The sequence below is a fragment of the Tauraco erythrolophus genome, chromosome 1 (assembly GCF_009769465.1).
Source record: "Tauraco erythrolophus isolate bTauEry1 chromosome 1, bTauEry1.pri, whole genome shotgun sequence".
Lineage (NCBI taxonomy): Eukaryota > Metazoa > Chordata > Aves > Musophagiformes > Musophagidae > Tauraco > Tauraco erythrolophus.
In genome coordinates this window covers 97,592,612-97,605,037 of record NC_141465.1, presented here as the reverse complement: position 1 = coordinate 97,605,037, position 12,426 = coordinate 97,592,612, and the positions used below count along the sequence as shown (strand labels likewise).

General features: G+C 37.8%; 1 protein-coding gene across 3 annotated transcripts in view; it reads left to right on the top strand.

Moving 5' to 3' along the window:
* Window positions 1–12,085, top strand: part of TDRD3 (tudor domain containing 3) — a 112,375-nt gene extending 100,290 nt beyond the window's left edge. For all 3 annotated transcript variants that reach the window (XM_086620232.1, XM_086620242.1, XM_086620248.1), the window contains 2 exons: window positions 7,978–8,114; window positions 11,850–12,085. In XM_086620232.1, coding sequence (XP_086476358.1) covers window positions 7,978–8,097 — 120 coding nt within the window. In that variant the 3' untranslated portion in view covers window positions 8,098–8,114; window positions 11,850–12,085. The remainder of the gene's footprint in view (window positions 1–7,977; window positions 8,115–11,849) is intronic.
* The last annotated feature ends 341 nt before the right edge of the window (window positions 12,086–12,426 follow it).

Here is a 12,426-nt window from a genome sequence, read left to right as displayed (position 1 = left end):
CGGAATATCTCTAGAGAGCATAAAAAGAAGAGAAACTGTTTTGATCTGACGTCTTTCCTACAAAAATTTCTTCCCTTCTCACAATTTGGTTGGTGTATCTAGATTTTCAAAGTTTTAGAGAAGTAGTATTTGGTTTAAGATTCAGATTCTTCTGTGCTTATAAAGCACATTTCTCGGTCTTCTTTTTGGTTTTGTTATTTCATTACCCTATACTTGCTAAGTATTTTTGTTAGTACCTAGTTGGAAATGTTACTTCTGACTTCTTACTGGAAATCTTGAGAGCTTATTTCATGTCGATTCATTTCAGTAGATATAAATTTTTTTTCTGAAATGGTTTGTGTAGTTATGTCATAGTATCCTGCTTTCTTCTTTAATTTATTCCTTGTGTTGATCTGTTTTCTGATCTCCTGGGCATTTTCATTCTTTCTTCTTTCCCTACGTTATATTTGCTCTTATAGGACTTCCACTGTGGGTCAAATGGCACATAGGAGAAAATTAACACAGTGGTGTTTAGCTATTGCAGTCATCTCGGTTCCTTTCCTGATGGAGCTCCCTCAGTGTACCTTTTCACTCTAGGACAGTGATGATGAACCTTCTTGAGAGCTAGGGCTGAAAGTAAAATTTTACAAGATACTGGATGCAGACTTGGGGGTGCTTCTCTTGTTTGCTTTCCTTCTTGGCCCATTCCAGTCTTGGAAGAATGACTTTGGAGTATGATTTCAGAGACTGAGCCAATGATCAGTTATCTTTTCTGACAGAAGGAAGCAGTTCTTCCTCCCTAATCCTGACCATCCTTCCATTCGAACCTGCATTAGTTCAAGGTTGCAGCTGTACATCTGAGCAAGAAAGGGAAAAGAGAAGTGGAAAGAAGAGTGATTTAAAGGTGCAGGAGAAGAGAAAGGAAAACAGTTTCAGCAGTAGCAAAACATTACATTGATGCAGCTGTCTGTGACACTAATGTCAGAATTGGGTTGTAAATTTGAGGGTATCACATAGTTCATTCTTTTGTTTAATTACAAAAGATTTAATTGTAGTGTGCTGATACACTTCAAAAGATCCAGGCAAGAGTTAAGTAACAATAGTGATTGTGTATCTTATTGTTAACATTCTAAATGGTATTGAAAGGTTAACTTTAAAAAACCTTTATCATATGATTGCTACAATATAAATTTTTTTTAAAGTAACATTTTTGCTTGATATCTTTACAATTAGTTATGTGTACTTTTAGTCATCAGTGATACATTATTACAATGTCTTACATGATATGTGTGAGCATACTAAAAATATATATTTCTAAAAATGCCGTGGTACCCTCACTCCTCTAAAGGCACATTCATAGGGCTAAGAGTGTGTTATCTGACAGCACTGAGGGGTCACCTCTACACAGGTCTAGCAGTATAACCTTGAATCCCACTTGTTCTTCTCACTCATAATTTGACTCAGAAATTTGTATGGCCATAGGCCAGTCTAATATAGATGTGTTGTTTATTGTGAAAAAAAGTTGTGAGCTTTTGCAGGCTTGCGAAGATTGCTCTGTGTGAAAATTACTCTGTGAGAGGAACTGATATTTTAAGTAACAAGCATAACTTGGGAAGAAAATTGATCAAGAGCAAATATGTTAAATTATTCAGTAATACTTCAAAAATTCTCGTCACAAAGTCAGTACTTGGTTAAGATCCTTGAAAAATCTACATTAGTGGTAATTTCTCTTTTACTTGGAATTTTCACACCTCATTTGATAGTGATTTTTGAAATTATGCCCTAAAGCCACTCTAAGGTCATATAACTTAAAACTTTTGCTTTTATTAAATGACAAAAACAATTTTTTCACAGAATCCTGTTTTCATTCTTAGTTATTATGGAGTTCTAAGAATCCGTTTAAGTATTCAGATAAAGTGAAAGTTTAAAGGAATACTGTAGACACTTTCACCAATGATTTTTTTCCTTACAAATACAGTATATGTAATATATTGCATTTTAAATATTTTAAGTTTAGCTTTTTCTAGGAAGCTTGTGAATTTTTCAAAATGGCTGTAGTGTGGTTGAGTTTTTGGGTGGGTTTTTTTGATACATCTGGAAAATCTTACTGTATATTTTTGATTGATAAAAGCACAGGTAAGTAGAAACTGCAAAAATCTGAAGTTCTGAAGGAGATCAACACTGGATGATGAGGCAAAAGAAGCAAGTTTTAAGAAAGGAGTTTAACCAGCAAGACAAGAGATCACTTGGTGTGTTAACAGCAGGATACAGCTGTTGCCAGTATAGTGGGCAATGCAAAAAGACATTAAGTAAGGACTGGGAAATGAGGGTTGAAATGCACGTGACATAAAAGTTCATTTTGCAAGGAAGCCAACACTCTCTCTTTGTACTTAGTCCAGCAAGTTTTCCACGCATTGAGTATGTGGGTGAAGTTAAAACTACAGCTTAAACTGAACTAGTGGTTTGACATAACTGAAATGGAAAATGTCTTCTACTTTTCTTTGCCTTCTGTCTCTCTTTGTCCCATGGTTCCTGGCCCTATCCTGCTCTTTCATGCTTCTTTGCACAGGCTCCGGTGCTCGTCCCTTAATAGCCCACAGAGAGCTATAACTGAAAAGCCTTAGCAGAAGGACACAGTGAATAGAGCAGAATTTTCTGTTTCTAAGCAGGAATGGACAGAGGTAACTAGTCTGTAGGTGGCAAACTGTTGAGGCTGCTCAACTGTGACTTGCAACTGCATCCTAAATATATGTGAGCAGAACATTCAGCAAAGCTTTTATGTAATGCATAACTTCTGTCCTGCTCTTTACTGTCATCCACCTATTCAATGTTCTCGAGTTATACAGTAACCATTTACTTCAAGGACTGTATTTAAAAAAATAAAGTTTCTAAACAGTTCTTTTGAAGGCACTGAAATAAATCTTGCAGTTGAAATTCAATGAGAAAGCTTTTAATGAACGATAAATTTGCTCTAATATTGTTACTATTAAGAGTCAATTGGTTGAAGTATTTTAAGTGCTGGATTTATAACTTCATTCTGCAGCTATAAAATCCATGGAATTTTTTATATGAAAGCATGCTGGTGGTCACTTAACTGGACTGAGGTTACTTTCTGATTCACTAAGCTCAGCTGGTGAAGTATGGTGGTGGTACAAGCTCTTCAGAATATATAAGTTCAAAATAAAAGCACCGAGTGCGCCTATATTCCCATTTTACATGTGTTTAGTTCTTATCTGTCTTAGAAGATGGAACAAAAATATCAAAAGTAACAGCAGATTTTTATTGCAGAATTTTGAATGGAAGCTAAAAATCCCAGTGACTTATACTTCCCTGTTTGTTGTCTTTTTTTAAATACCTAAAGAATGCTGACATCCTCCACCCTATCTCTCATTTTATTGTAACCTGTAACGGCAATAATTTTTTTGTGCATTCCAGTGTTTGCATTGTAAACCTTTCCTTTTTTTTTTTTTCCCTATGGATCTGCCAGTTTTTGCTATTGTTTGCAGTTATAGAATCATAGAATGGTTAGGGCTGGAAGGGACCTTCAAAAGTCATCTAGTCCAACCCCCCTGCAAGGAACAGGGATATCTCCAACTAGATCAGGTTGCTCAGGGCCTCGTCCAACCTGGCCTTGAACATCTCCAGGGATGGAGCATCCACCACCTCTCTGGGCAACCTGTTCCAGTGTTCTACAACTCTCATGGTAAAAAATTTGTTCCTAATATCCAATCTGAATCTACCTCCCTCTATTTTAAAACCATTACCCCTTGTCCTATCACAACAGGCTCTCCTGAATAGCCTCTCCTCATCTTTCCTGTAGGCCCCCTTGAGGTACTGGAAGACCGCTATAAGGTCACCCCGGAGCCTCCTCTTCTCCAGGCTGAACAGCCCCAACTCTTTCAGCCTGTCCTCATAGGAAAGGTGCTCCAGCCCTCTGATCATCTTCGTGGCCCTCCTCTGGACCCTCTCCAACTGGTCCATGTCCTTCTTATGTTGGGGGCTCCAGAACTGGACGCAGTACTCCAGGTGAGGTCTCACGAGGGCAGAGTAGAGGGGAAGAATCACCTCCCTCGACCTGCTGGCCACGCTCCTCTTGATGCAGCCCAGGACGCGGTTGGCCTTCTGGGCCGCAAGAGCACATTGCCGGCTCATATTGAGCTTCTCGTCCACCAGTACTCCCAAGTCCTTCTCAGGGCTGCTCTCGATCCATTCTCCGCCCAGTCTGTATTTGTGCCTGGGATTGCCACGACCCAGATGTAGGACCTTGCATTTGGCCTGGTTGAACTTCATGAGGTTGGTACGGGCCCACCTCTCCAGCCTGTCGAGGTCCCTCTGGATGGCATCCCTCCCTTCCAGCGTGTCGACGGCACCACACAGCTTGGTGTCATCGGCGAACTTGCTGAGGGTGCACTCCATGCCACTGTCCACGTCACCGACAAAGATGTTGAAGAGGGATGGGCCCAACATGGACCCCTGAGGGACGCCACTCGTGACCGGTCTCCACTTGGACATCGAGCCGTTGACCACTACTCTCTGAGTGCGGCCAGTTGTGCTTAAGTAGTATTGTTTAATCTCGGGGTACATAGCCCTAGGTAGGCATTGTTCAATTACTAGAAAACTCAGTCCTGTGTTCTGGAATATTAAGATAAATACTGAATAATAAACTGAAGGATGGAGATGATAAAATATATGAGTTTTTACAGTAGTGTACCAATATGAAACCTCTACTGCTAATAAAAGGAGAATGAAAATGCTCTAAGACGTTTGTGGCAACCTTTGCTTTATAAAATGTAATCTAGATCTTACATGGGTAAGGAAGTAGGAAATGGAATACTTTAGAATGTGTCACAAGCAACTGATAAATTGAAAGCAAGCAGCAAGAAAGAGTTGGTGGCAAGATGTGTGACCTAATTGACTGCAGAGTCATAATGAAAGAAATGTAGACAGCTGAATTTTTTAGGTTGAAGAACAGAAAAACAAAGGAAGTGAACATTAGAGATACTAAGTTTTGCCTACAAAGGGTGGATACTGTTCAAGAAGAGATGGCAGTTTTGAGCACAGGGTGTAGAGATTTTTAAAGTAAATTGAGATAAAGATGAACCCAGAAAAAAAAAAAAATCCTTAAGATGGAAATAAAATACAACCGCAATAGAGAAAGGATGAAAGATCAGCAGTGGTGGATTGAGGGTCAGTGATCAAAAAATGGTGGAAGAAAAGAAACGCAAAAGAAGAAACAAGATTTAATAAAGATATGGCTTGGCAAATTGTTATTTTGGAGAATGTTAGATCCACTTAGGATCAAATGTGAATACGTAAGACCTAGGAAATAAATGACAATGTGCCATCTGATGTGAAGATGGCAGACTTAAAGACGATTAGTAACTCTGTGTGGGGAACCACTGTGCGTGGAGAAGAATGAGGGAACAGCTGAAAGCAGTTCTGTTGCTCATTCATTGTTGTCATCATTTGCTGCGTTGCTCACTTCCATTTTGTTCAGAGCCACAAGAAGGTGAATGTGATTTCACATTTCGTTCTTGCCTATTGTAATAAAAGTACTTGAATTGGAGTGCATGTGTCTGGAGCTTTTCATTCTATTTGTAAAGACAACTACACCAAAATAGAAATGTGTGAGACAAATTCTAGTTTTAATTTGATTGTACTAAATTCAAAGGATCAACAACATTAACTTTGAGATTCGATGAAGATTTACTGCTCTAAAAATTTATTCTGATATACTTATTCTCAGAAGGAGGTTGGCTGTCACAGGTGAGATGTGATGATGCCCTAAACTATTCTGTTCTTTTTGAGCAAAGACTACCAAGGTTAAAAAGAAAAGATTCATATCTAATTCGCTAGTCTCTTGAAAACACCAGTATGAATTGCTAAATTTTCAGTCATACATATTTGCTATTTAGTTTTCCAGATTTGTAGAAATCCAAATATCGAGCACATGAAAGTTTGACAATTTATTCTTGAAGACTGAGCTCTTTTGTGTTAGACTGAAACTATAGCAAAGAATTTTAAGAAAACTTGCAATTGCGTCTTTCTTTACTCTTTTGGCCAATAATATGGAACTATTTTCAGCTATTCAGGTTTCTTGGAGTGTACTGAAAGATCTAAAGATATTTAGACCACTTCAGGCACCTAGCTTCCCTATTAACATTTGGATGCTGGTACAGCTTGCGCTGTCAGTGATAGGAGATGACTTCGGATACTAAGTTGAGTGTTTGTACTAGGGCTAACAGCATGGCAAACTGCGTGGATTTTTTGTTTAGACATCTGCTTTTCTGTTTTTTCCTTCTGGATAATCAGTGTCTCTGAACCTCTTTATCCAAGGAAATTGATAGTGCTGCAAGCAGTAAAAGAGGGAAACGGAGAAAAGTAAGTTTTATAGCAGAAATCTCTGGATCTCAGCCTTTGGCTACAGAGAAACTTAAAAATATAAATCAATTATGCTGCATTCAATTGTGTTGAAATTCTGTTTTCTTCTCCAGTTATTGCAGACTCTTTGTAGTAGAGCTTAATGTGCTGTTCTGGAAATATAGCTATGACCACGGATGTGCCCTGTAAATAGGAGACCTTACCGTGAAGAATGTGATTGTCTGTAACAGCTATTTTAAAAATGCCCATTTATTGATATTGAAGCTGATTCAGAAAGAGACGTGTCTTGAGTAACATCTGACTTTTCACAACAGAAGCTTAGGCTGTAAATTTTCTGTCTCTTACAGTGAAATATTTTACTGCTGCGACTTGCTTACTCTTTGTTATAAGTATGCTGCATTCTAAGACAGTTCCTGGGTATTGGAATTGTTGATGAACTTTTATATGAATCATTCAGTGTTCTTTGTTCAAGTTCCTGTATGTTCTTGTGTTGTGAATGGAAGGGGCTTATATACTCTGTATATGGAAGACTTGCGTATTCTGTACTTTTTCCCAAAAGTGAATTTCTTACAGCATGTTCCCTCTAGACCTGATGTCTGCTAAAATGTAATGTTAGGATATTAAAGAAACAATTACAACTGTTTCCCTGAGACACCATTTGACAATCATACTCGTGTTTATAAATGTGTGGTGTTTTTTTTCCCAGTCTATATTTTTTTTTCTATTTCTCTTTGTTATCAACTCTAGTGCTCTTCAAATTCTTATTTATCTTTAGTGTGTACCACCTTCAAATCTTCTATCAGATGAATGTTTTCCTTTCAGTATTTCTTGACCAAAGTAAATACGTAGCAATTTTAATCTTCCTTTATAATCATTATTCAGTCTCCTGATTATTTTTGTGGGTTTTTTTTTTTTCCTCTGAATTCCATGTAATTTTTCAATATATTTCTAGTATTGAGATGCCTGGGAGTGAATGCAATATTGCAAATATGTAATTACCTCTCTTCTCATTATTCAAGGGTTATATTTATTATTGCTGCACATAGCAAATTCATATCTAAATTGCTGTCCACTACACTTGTAGGCTCTTTTCATTATTATTGCATCATAGATTTTTATCTGCTATTTCAAATCTGTATTTCTAGTATGCATATTACCAAATGCTTTTCCTTCCATTTCCAAATTCTATTTTTTTTCATTCCACACACACTTCTAAACTCTTGAAAGCTGATATTTCTCTTGCTCTGACAGATTTTTGAAGTTATCTTGCTTCTTGAATTTGTTGCCTGTATGACTCTTGGAAAATAATTTTGCTTTAATATATTTCCTTTTTTTTTTTCCAGCAGATATTTAATAACTTCTGCTGCTACCCTTGAGATTGAGTTTTGATATTCTCCATCTTGTTTTCAAACCTTTCAAGCCTTCCCTAAGTCTGAAAACCCCACTCCCATTATCTCACTGCTTTTATTAAGTGGTCATCAGCACAGAAGCAGCAGTTGCTATGTGTCCATGCATTCATTCATATATGTATGGGTGTGTATATGTGTGTGCATATAGCTATTCATGCATAATGCATTTACCTACTCTTCCATTTAAAACAATGCTATTTACCTGCAGGAGGAGGAAGAAGAAACATACGAGCAAACTCTAGAATTCCGCAGAGGAGGTGATGGTCAGCCAAGGCGGTCCACACGACCTACTCAACAATTTTATCAACCCCCAAGAGCTAGAAACTGATTAGTAAGAAATAAAAGGTAAATATATGATATTGACATTTTATTTATGGGTATTTAGATTTCAAGAAAAGTAGATCTGGATTGTTCTATGCTTCAGTGTTCTTCAATCTTTGTGAAGTTTGTGAGAGAACTTTTCTACAACTTTGGGAGTATTTGGTTGTATAAGAACTCTCAGCACTGAGTTACAGATGATTAATATTTTGAACAGATAAATTATTGTAATCACAATTTTACAAGCAAATAGACAACTTAAAATTCCTAAAAAAAAATTTTCTCATTTGAAAAAAAAAAAAAGTAGTATTAAGCAACAGCATATGTATGACCTACTTCGTTTAATAGTGGTAATCTGTTCATAAGGAGCAAGCACAGAGCAGCGATTGCTACAGCTACGGAGAAGTATTGGTATTAAATCATTGTCTTATCGTTCAAGTGGAAGTTTTATGGTTGTGTCTTTTTAGTTTAGAAACCACTTGTTGCGATCACTTATGTGGAAGGTATGTTTGGTGTATTGCTTCTAAATTTTTTTTTAGGGATATTGGTTTATTTATGAAACAAGTTGGATATCTCTGTTTCTCTGGATTTTGTGGCTGTAGGAAGACTTAATATACCTGTGGGAAGAGGAAAAGCAATAAAAACACTTTGGCCAATAGCTTTTTAACTTTGCTTTGTATAAAGACTCATGTCATCTGAGCAAGCTTTTACTTGATACTTTCTCACCTGAGAGCGGCAGCAAGTTTCTTTCATTCACATACATTGGATCAGCTTCTTCTCTGAAATAAGTGGCTGAAATAAGTGCTGAACTCCGTACGGTCTATCTCTGTCCAAGCCTTTTAGGTGAATAAATATTCTTTCTATTGGTTTGCTTAGCATGGGAAGGAGAACTTGCAACACTAAAATCTAAAATCTGTGAGCTCACCATTGAATGGGGAGGTACAAGGCCTAAGTTAATTTACCATACTCTGAATCTTGAGGATATACTTGCACCTATACTGTATTGATTCATACGTTATCGATTCATACGTTATCGATTCATACGTTATCGATTCATACGTTATCGATTCATACGTTATCGATTCATACGTTATCGATTTAGCAGAAATTAAGGGATTATGTACCATCCTCAGAATTTGCATCTTATACGTACATTCAGAAATCTAAACAGGCCAGCCTAAACAAATCAAGTATGCTGTACTGCTTTCATTTTACTTATGAATCTTCCAAAACCTGAATTTTCGCATGTTGATTAAAAGTCTATCCTAAATAAAGAAAGCTTTGTGAAGTTACGTGCTATTTGGTGTACATCTGCAATGTGTCTTTGTCTTGAATCTGATTCTTTTTTTTCCACCCTTATTAGTCAGTTTATTTTTACTGAGGTCTTTTTAGTTCCTTTCCTTACCTCAGTTCTCCACCTTCAGTTGACTTCATAGGTGCTGCTGATCTCTGCAGCTTTTGATATTTCTGACATGCAGTAATGTATGATTTTACTGTTTTGAACATAAGCTAAAATACCTTTTTCATTTGGGGGAGTACTGGCAATATAAGAGCAAAATTTATTCCTGACTTTTGCCAAGGTAATTATTATTCTATTTTTGCCCATGTTATTTGATTTTCTACTTAAAGTAAGTGTATCAATCACTACCAATAAACATGTCATGAGATAATTTATGCAGAAATAACTGGCATATGCACTGAGCTGAGTTCTAAACCAGTTCAGTTGGCTCAGAGGGTTGTCAGTGTGATCAGCCAAATGAAACATACTCAATATAGACCACAATCAAAACCAGGGAGATTTTTTTGTGTCTTTAGATAATATTTTTGTTATTTCTCTAATTGTACAATATAAATCTGGAGAACTATATTTGGCTTTGGTCAGCTGGGAGAGGGGAGAAAAAAACATCCAGAGAGGGTGACAGTAACTCCTGTATCCTAAGAAGAGCGAATGAATTGTTGGCAAATAAGGAACAACCTTTTAAGGCATAGGTGATTGTTCCTTACAGGTTTTCTTGTACCTTGTGTTGAGATTCTAACAGGATCCTGATTTAAACGCACAGCAGACTTGGTATCAAAACCTACCTACCATAAACCTGATGACACCAAGCTCTGTGTTGGAGGGAAGGGATGCCATCCAGAAGGACCTTGACAGGCTGGAGAGGTGGGACTGTGAGAACCTCATGAAGTTCAGCAAGGCCAAGTGCAAGGTCCTGCACATGGGTCAGGGCAATCCCAAGCACAAGTACAGGCTGGGCAGAGAATGAATTGAGAACAGCCCTGAGGAAAAGGACTTGGGAGTGCTGGTGGACGAGAAGCCCAACATGAGTTGGCAATGTGCTCTTGCGGCCCAGAAAGCCAACCGTATCCTGGGCTGCATCCAAAGAAGTGTGGACAGCAGATCGAGGGAGGTGATTCTGCCCCTCTACTCTGCTCTCGTGAGACCCCACCTGGAATACTGCGATCAGCTCTGGAGTCCCCAAGACAAGAAGGACATGGAGCTGCTGGAGCAAGTCCAGAGGAGGGCCACGAAGATGATCTGAGGGCTGGAACACCTCTCCTCTGATGACAGGCTGAGAGAGTTGGGGTTGTTCAGCCTGGAGAAGAGAAGGCTCTGGGAACACCTTCTAGTAGTCTTTCAGTACCTAAAGAAAGCTGGAATGGGACTTTTTACAAGGGCATGTAGTGATAGGACAAGGGGCAATGTCTTTAAACTGAAAGAGCCTAGATTTCGACTAGATATAAAAATTTTTTTACAATAAGAGTGGTGAGGCAGTGGAACAGGTTTCCTAGAGAGATGGTAAATATCCCATCCCTGGAAACATTGAAGGTCAGGTTGGACAGGGCTCTGAGTTAAACCTGATCTACTTGAAGATATCCCTGATTGTTGCCAGGGGTTGGACTAGATGACTTTTAAAGGTTCCTTCCAACCCAAAACGATTCTATGATTCTATCCTTCTGTAGAGCTTCTTCCCACACTATTCCACACTTCAGATATTAAGAACAATTGCCGCAGACTTGCAGGAAATCTTGACTTGGTGTTTATTGTGAAGACAGAGTGATGCAGTAGTCGTGTTAAGGTGAGGTAACATATGAGTATGGGGTGCTCCGTACCTCACTGTGGTTGCAGTTGACCTAGAAACGATCATTTATTAATATCCAGCAGTGTGAGGTAGAGAACACAGAATTTGGTCAGAGTACTGCATTAAGAGCTCTTAAACCTACTCTAGGTTGTTTAGGATATAAGTCAAATACTAGCTTTAAGAGGTCTGTAAAATGAGATATTCTTCCTAGAGAATCAAGATATAATAATTAGAATCTAACAATAATAAAAATACATGCTGAGATAACACTTCCTGGATAGAATGTCATGATAGTATGAAAAAGAGAGGAACAAGTAATCAGAAAAGAGTGTTCTGGAGGAACTTGAAAGATCGTAAGAGTGTGAACCTCTGAGTGCTTGGTCGTTATCTGTTTCTTGGGTTTTCCTTTGCTCCATGACAGAATTAATTTACACCTTGTCACACTTGCCATAAAATCTATGTTGAAGTCCTTACCAATGGAGAAATGGCATTTTTGTGAGTCGTTGCCAGAAAGCGTTCTTTCCTCGTACTATATTCTTTTGAAGACTTATAGCTCTGTGAGTACTGAAAAGCAGATATCCACTCTTTTGGAGGAAGAAAATGAAATAACAGTAAATTGTATGTTGCACAAAGAGCAGAGAGTTTTTATGCTTATCTACTGTATTTTATTTTTATCATTTAGAGATGGGGGAGAATTCACTGGCAGCTCCAACTTGCTGAAGACTTCTAGAAGAAATTCTGGCTTTATCCAAGCAACAGGATGGAACAAAGAAAGCTCATGTGAGCAGAAGGAACTTGGACCTGACACCACAAGAGACTTTTTTAAAGTTCTTAGTTATATGAAGCTGAATACTTTTTACATATGAAAGAGGCAAATTGTCATTGCTGCCATCAATAAAACCACAGTGCACTATTCTATTCTTTGCCTTGTATTCTTTTTACTGAGCCTCCATTGTTAGCTAACATAATACTAATGTATCATGAGTTTTATTCGTTTTGAATCGATTTTGGTTCTAATATTGTTTCTAGTAGAATAGAATTAAAAATGACATTTTCTCAAAAGCAGACAGGATTGGGGCTTTAACTTAGATTTTAGGCTAGCATTAGTGAAACACGTTAAAAATTTTTAGCTAGTTATTGTACAGTGACATTCTGAATAGCTTTTGACTCTGTTTTCTGTGTTTATTTTCCAAAGTTGCTGAAGGCCAAATTGCAAATTTGCCTATTATGATTTTCATAATCTGTGACTAAAAGGTCAA